Genomic DNA, 6,612 nt, shown 5'->3' with positions numbered 1-6,612 from the left:
TCGAACCCCAGTTTGCTGAAGGCCGGGCCCTTCCTCCAGGGGCGCTGCTCCGCCCTGTCTGCTTGAGCTGAGTCAGGACTGGCCGTTCTAGCTGCGGCAGCCACCCTTACTCCTGCCGCTGTCCCATCCTCTCTGCAGGTCCTCAGTTCTTTTCCTCTGAATGGAGCATGCCACCTCCCTCCTCTCTTTTTTTGGCCATTATTTATGAGGCTTCCTTCCTGGGATTTCTCTGCGCCCTCTCTGCTCAGCAGTGAGCTCCTGTGCAAAGACTATGGGCTGCATGCGCTGGTTCTAATCCTGCTTCTCCAACCCTAATAAAGTATGACCTGCCACACTTTCATCACCTGTGACATGAGGATGACAATCCTTCCGCATTTATCAGGTAAGCCTGATAAATGGCCACTCTGGATAAATGTCAACTCCCACTCCTCCAGCTTGGTTCCCATCCCATCTTGCACTCCACCTGTGGTCCCAGTTTTCTTGCTTTGGCAAGTGTTCCTCCCAGGTCTAGAGTGGTCCCCTAACCTCTAGCCTGGAGGCTGGGTGGCAGTGCTCCCTGCTGCAGGGGCCAGTTCCTCCTGCTCTTCTTTCCACCTGGGCCTGGCTCCTGCCATCCCTGTTGTTTCATCTTGACAGACAGATGAAATATATATCTAGATGAAATCTAGATAGAGTATCTATGAAGATATAGATGTAAATATTTATATTTCATATAGATGAAATATCTATATATTTCAAGATGAAGCAACAGAGACCAGCATTTCAAAAGAGGAAATAAAGCCAATTAGTAAACTTGAAAAAATATTTGACATTACCAAAAAAAAAAAAAGTTAAATTAAAACAACATCCTGGTGCCATGTTTCACCTGCCAATTTTTAAATATAAAATTAATTTTAATAATTTTTAATTGAAAATTTTGCTATAAATTGCTGGTGATCCTGTGATGAAACTCGTTCTCTCACCTGCTTGAGAGTATCAGGGATGGATTCACAGAGGGTTTGGCTTTGAAAAAAAAATTGCGGGCTGGGCGCGGTGGCTCATGCCTGTAATCCCAGCACTTTGGGAGGTCGAGGTGGGCAGATCACCTGAGGTCGGGAATTTGAGACCAGTTTGACCAACGTGGAGAAACCCTGTCTCTACTAAAAATACAAAATTTGCCGACCGTGGTGGCGTATGCCTGTAATCCCAGCTACTCGAGAGGCTGAGGCAGGAGAATCGCTTGAACCCGGGAGGCGGAGGTTGCGGTGAGCCGAGATCGTGCCACTGCACTCCAGCCTGGGCAACAAGAGCAAGAAACTCCGTCTCAAAGAAAAAAAAAATTGTGACAATGTATACTTCACAAAAAATTTACAGTGTTAACCATTTTCAAGTGTACAATTCAGTGGCATTAAGTGCGTGACTGCTCCCCTGGCCTCGTCCTTGTCCCTGAGGGCACTGTTGTACCACTGTTCCCACCTTCCATCTCCAGAACTTCTTCATCTTCCCAAATGGAAGCTCCATACCCATTAAACAATAACTCCTCATTCTCTCCCCACCCAGCACCTGGTACCCACCATTCCGTTTCTGTTTCAGTGAATTCAACTACTCTAGTTACCTTACATAAGTGGAATCATATAGTATTTGTTCTTTTATGACTGGCTTATTTCCCTTAGCATAATGAAGACATTATGCTAAGGGATTCATCCATGTGGTAGCACGTGTTAGAATTTCCTTCCTTTTAAAGGCTGAATAATATTCCATTGTATGAATATATCACATTTTGTTTATCCATGTATCTGTCAATGCACACTTGTGTTGCTTCTACCTTTTGATTATTGTGAACAATGCTGCTATGAACGTGGGCATACAAATACATGTTTGAGTTCCTGCCTTTAATTCTTCTGGGTATATTCCCAGCAGTGAAATTCCTGGATCATATGGTAATTCTATGTTTAATTCTTTGAAAAACTGCCATACTGTTTTCCACAGCAGCGGGACTATTTTACTTTCCCACCAGCAATGGCCAAAGGTTCCAATTTCTCTACAGCCTCACCAACATATGTTATTTTCTTTTTTTTTTTTTTTTAGATAATAGCCATCCTAATGGATGGGTTTGGCTTTTGATTTGATTCTGAAAAAGATGAGTAAGAGAGTTGGGTGGGAAGGGTAGTAGGTTGGTGGGGGGCGCATATCATCAGCAGCAAAGGTATGAAAAAGCTAGAGGTTCTCCAGGGGAGGGTGTGTCCTAGGGACAGAGCAGCCTTGTGGCTGGAGGTTACAGAGCATGGGGCAGAGATGGCAGGAGATGAGGACTGAAGGCAGGGGCCACAGTCCTATCACAGAGGCCCAAGTCCTGGCTGAGAAGCTTGACTTGACTCTACTGTTACAACAGGTGGCTCTGGAGTCTGGACGGGTTAAACAGTCTTGCAGCCAGGGAGCTCTCCAATGTCCTTATGAGTCCCATATTCATGGTGTGACCCTATGCCTCACGAGATGTGACCAGGCCAAGTTATTCTCCCCATCTGAGCCTTAGTTTCCTCTTGTGTACAATGAGGGTGCAATGGTGCCTATAAAAGAAAATGGGTAAGGTGCTAGACAAGGAAGCTGCTGTGATGGGAAACTTTGGGCTGACCAGGGCAGGCGGCCTTGCTGCAGAGCTGACTCATTTGGCCTGTTCTGGCTTTCCTGGCAGCCAGGACTCCCAGCCCAGTGGACCTTGGCTTATAGCCTTTCATCACTCCTCCATGAGTCCTAGAGCCATGGGGCTCAGGCCAGAAGAGAAGCAGCAATGTAGCTGCAGGCATGTCTGGGCCACCCTGAGAATACCCGAGCAGACCCAGGGCTGGCTAAAGTGCACAGGGCTGGAGAGTGTGCACATCCACACCTCACTGACACCTCAAAACAGCCTTTCCAGGAAGCTACAGTCATAGGTCCATGTCACAGAAGAGGAAATCAAAGTTGGCAAGGGTAACTTGCCCAAGGTCAGCACCTAGGAAGTGGCAGAGCCAGATTTAAATGTGTCTTTGAGGATTTATGTGTTATTGGGTAGTTGGACCAGATGCATGTATTCATTCCCTTGTCATTCAACAAATATTTCCTGAACATTTACAATGTGCTAGATGCTGCACCAGGAGGAAATGAGACAAGTGTCTGTCCTCAGGCCTCTGTAAAGGTCTCTAACCAAGGGCTGGGAATGACCTCCAATTGAGCGCTGTTGTGTGCCAAGAGTATTACCTAAATCAGGTCATTTCATCCTCACAGCAGCCTGGGAGATAGAGATAATTACTTTCATTTTATAGAATGAAACTGACAATGCTGTGACTCAGAGAAAGAAGTGACTTGCTCAAAGTCCCACGGCTGGGAAGGGCAGAGTCTGCTTAGATGACCCAGGCTTTCCGTTCTGTGCATGTTCCTGAGGCCTGCCACCTCTGACCATCAGCTCAGTGGTGCAGTGCAGACGCTCTGCCGGCAGTGGCCCGCCAGGCCTGGAGCCTAAGAGTCCAGCTCTCAGCTGTGCTGGGGAGCCACACTTCTTATTTAACTACTAGCTTGGGATGTCAGAAGGGCATTGGGTGGGGCCTGGCAGAAGACCCACTGTGCCTCTGGTCCAGCTTCACCATGGGCTGGAAGCAGGGCCTCTGGTACAACCTACACCTCTCTGGCTTCAATCCTGTCACCATGGAATGGGGTATGGATCTCTGCCCCACCTTTGCCTAAGACCCTTGGAAAGATCACGAGCCATCGTGGGAGAAGTTAGACAATCTCAGAGCATGGCTGTGGAGCACTGGTTGGGGGGTAAAGAAGGAGGGAAGAGAGAGCTGACTATGCTTTGTGTGGGGTACATACCCTCAATTCCTTTCTTTACTTGGAAAGTCATCCATATGCTTCAATGTTGAGTTTGGAATTCTCCTCCTCCAAGAAGTCTTCCCTGACCTACCCACCCACAGGCTGGGTCAGAGGCCTTCCTCTCTCATAGACCTGACCCTAGTATGTGGTCATTGCTTCCCCCATTATTTTCAGGGCAGGGACCATATCTGGGTCCCAGGCATTCTGCACAGTGTCTGCCCAGAGTGGGTGCCAGGGACGTCTAGGGGCCGGTTGAGTCCCGACTACCCCTGCAGCTTTGCCCAGCCCTCCACCCTCTGGCTCTCCTTGCCCTTTCCCCCTTACTTCTGCTCCCCTGACTCCCAAAGTGGAGAAGGAGCTGGGATGTCATTTGCCCAAGTCGGCCCTCTCTGTGGGCCTCAGTTTCCCATCAGCACAAGGTGAACATTAAAAGGTTCTTTCTGAGCCTAGGCAGGCTCCATGCAGGGCTCTGGGATAAAGCCAGAAATCAGAAACACTTCCCCAACACATGACTGTAAGACCCCACCCAATGGCATCCATATTAAATACAAGAAAGGCCATTACATCTGCAGGGGCCAGGGAAGGACCCTGAAAATGTGCATGGACAAGTGAAAAATCAGCGGGCTACGAGCACACGCCGGTGGGGGCGCCACGTGGGCGAGGGCGCGGCCCACAGCTCCGGGGCGCATCACAAGGCCCAGGTTGCCGTGGCAGCAGCGGAGGCGGGCGGCGCGCAGGCCTGCCATGAGGGAAAGCCAGGATGCCGCCGGAGCTCATGGCTGGAACCGCGTCGGCTCCATGGCCACCAAGTGGTTCACCGGGGCGCCCTTCGGGGTGCAGAGCCACAGGTGGGGCCCGTTTGCGTCCTGGGCTCAGGCCCACGGTCCAAGGCAGCTGCTGCCCACCCCGAAGCCACGCTCGGCCTCGGGAGAGAGGGTGTCCACCTACACACAGGGCTGAGCCTGGAGGGGAACCAGAGGAGTGGGGGCCGGCAGTGAGGAGGAGCTGGGCTTTCTCTCCCCCTCATGCTTACTGCTCTTCCCTGCGCAGGGTTCTTTTACCATCTAAGTGAGTTCTTTAAAACCATTTCAAGAGCACTTACTATGTGCCAGGTTTAGAGAGGTCACATGGCCTGGTCCATAGTAGGCCACTCAGCTCAAAAGTGGTAGGTGGGATTTCAGCCCAGGTGTCTGTCTTCCATTCATTCATATTCCACTCTGTCTCTTTCTCTCTCTCACCTACTCTGTTCCAGGCACAGTTCTAGGATCTGGGGCTACAGCAGTGAACACAACAGCAAACCCCTGTACTCGTGGAGTTTGCTCTCTTCTGTTGGGGGTGGGGGTGGATAATAAACAAAAGTATGTATATCTGTAAAACGTTGGGTATTGGTAAGGGCTGTGGAGAAAAATGAAGCTGGGAAGAGGAGCTGGCGGGTGGGGTGGGGTGGGAGCGGCCTGGAACATTCGAAGCCACTGCAACTCCACCACTTTTCTTTCATGAGCTTGCTCCAAAGTCACCTTCCCGGGCAGCCAACTCCCCCATGCTCCAGAACTGCCCACGCCAAGGCCAGGTGCCAGGCACAGGGCTCTCACTGGGCCACCGTCCCTCCCTAGGTTTGACATCTCTGCTGTTTATCCCAACCGGAAGAAGTTCAGCACCTTCACTGAGGCCCCATACTCCACGCGTTATTCTACCCAAATGGTGAGTTTGCACAGCTTCCCTGACTCCTCCCACAGGGTCTGGCCGCTGCCCCTTTGAGCTGCCTACTGCGGTGCATGAGCTGAGCTGTAGAAGGGGCGTACCTTCTACCTTCTTCCGGCACAGAGCTGGGCCCACAGTGGGGGCTTCCAGTGTGTTTGATAAACAAGGGACTGCAGCACTCCTAGCTTTTGCACTGACTACCTCTGGGCTCTTGAAGGAGCTATTATACCTTCCTGCAGTGTGAGGGGGCAGTGATAGAGGATGTCACGAGTGCACCTTGAGTGCCAAGCCTGTTGGTGCCAGCCTTAGTGCTGAGGGTGGGAGCCACAGGGGGGGATTGCCTACTCCCTTCCTCCGGGTCAGGGTGGTGGCTTGGTGAGGGCCTGCTCTGTGGGTAGACTGGGTGGGCGTGGCTGTCACAGCTCTGACCACACTCTGACTCAGTCCCACATAGGCCCTGGGACTTACAGCTCCAAGGAGACCTGCTTCAGCAAGAAGAAGCTGATGAAGGAGGTGGACACAGGCTGGGCCAAGGCCCAGGAAGCCACGCGGCTGACCCAGCTACCCCACTTCCAGTACCAGGCCATCCTGAAAGAGAAGCGGCTGAAGGTGAGGCCTCTGGGGCCATGCCTCTCCCTCTGTGGTGCCAGGTGTTCCTGTCCATTGCAGCTGCTCCGTGTGGCCTTCAGAGTCCTCCCAAGGCCAGATGGAGATTATCCTTTAAGGAACACCATCATGCCTTGGGCTTCTTCCTGCGTGGATTTTCCCAAGTTTAAGGCTTTCATTTTCTCTCTTCTCTTGGCACAGGAGCAAAAGCTGGGGCCCGGCTCCTACAACCTCAAAGACTTCTTAGAACAGCTGCAGGAGAAACCATGTAGCACCCGGGGGCTGCTCAGCTCTGGGGAGGTTCGCTTCCGAGGACTCATCGGGGTAGGTGTTCTCACGTCTGGAGTCCCGAGCAGAGAGCCTGGCATACGCTGGGTGCTCAACAAATTCATTCACTTACATATCCATCCATCCAGCCAGCCAGGAATAAGGATTAAGCACCTCCGAAGTGGCATACACTGTCCTAGGCCTTGGGGATCT

The 6,612-nt window shown here is 51.5% G+C and overlaps 1 protein-coding gene across 7 annotated transcripts in view; it reads left to right on the top strand.

Annotated features, from left to right (window-relative positions):
• The first annotated feature begins 2,071 nt into the window (after nucleotides 1-2,071).
• CIMAP2 (ciliary microtubule associated protein 2) overlaps nucleotides 2,072-6,612 on the top strand; it is a 38,505-nt gene continuing 33,964 nt past the window's right edge. For 4 of the 7 annotated variants that reach the window (XM_054486154.2, XM_054486130.2, XM_054486118.2 and 1 more), the window contains exons 1-4: nucleotides 2,072-4,673; nucleotides 5,439-5,526; nucleotides 5,971-6,135; nucleotides 6,334-6,456. In XM_054486154.2, the coding sequence (XP_054342129.1) occupies nucleotides 4,570-4,673; nucleotides 5,439-5,526; nucleotides 5,971-6,135; nucleotides 6,334-6,456 (480 nt within the window). In that variant the 5' untranslated portion in view covers nucleotides 2,072-4,569. Of the gene's footprint in view, nucleotides 4,894-5,438; nucleotides 5,527-5,970; nucleotides 6,136-6,333; nucleotides 6,457-6,612 lie in introns of all 7 variants that reach the window. The other 3 variants (XM_054486144.2, XM_054486134.2, XM_054486161.2) reach the window with 1 other exon arrangement.

The sequence above is a fragment of the Pongo pygmaeus genome, chromosome 1, assembly GCF_028885625.2.
Source record: "Pongo pygmaeus isolate AG05252 chromosome 1, NHGRI_mPonPyg2-v2.0_pri, whole genome shotgun sequence".
NCBI classification, from domain to species: domain Eukaryota; kingdom Metazoa; phylum Chordata; class Mammalia; order Primates; family Hominidae; genus Pongo; species Pongo pygmaeus.
The sequence above is the reverse complement of the archived record's forward strand: the minus strand, read 5'-3'. Positions and strand labels throughout refer to the sequence as shown.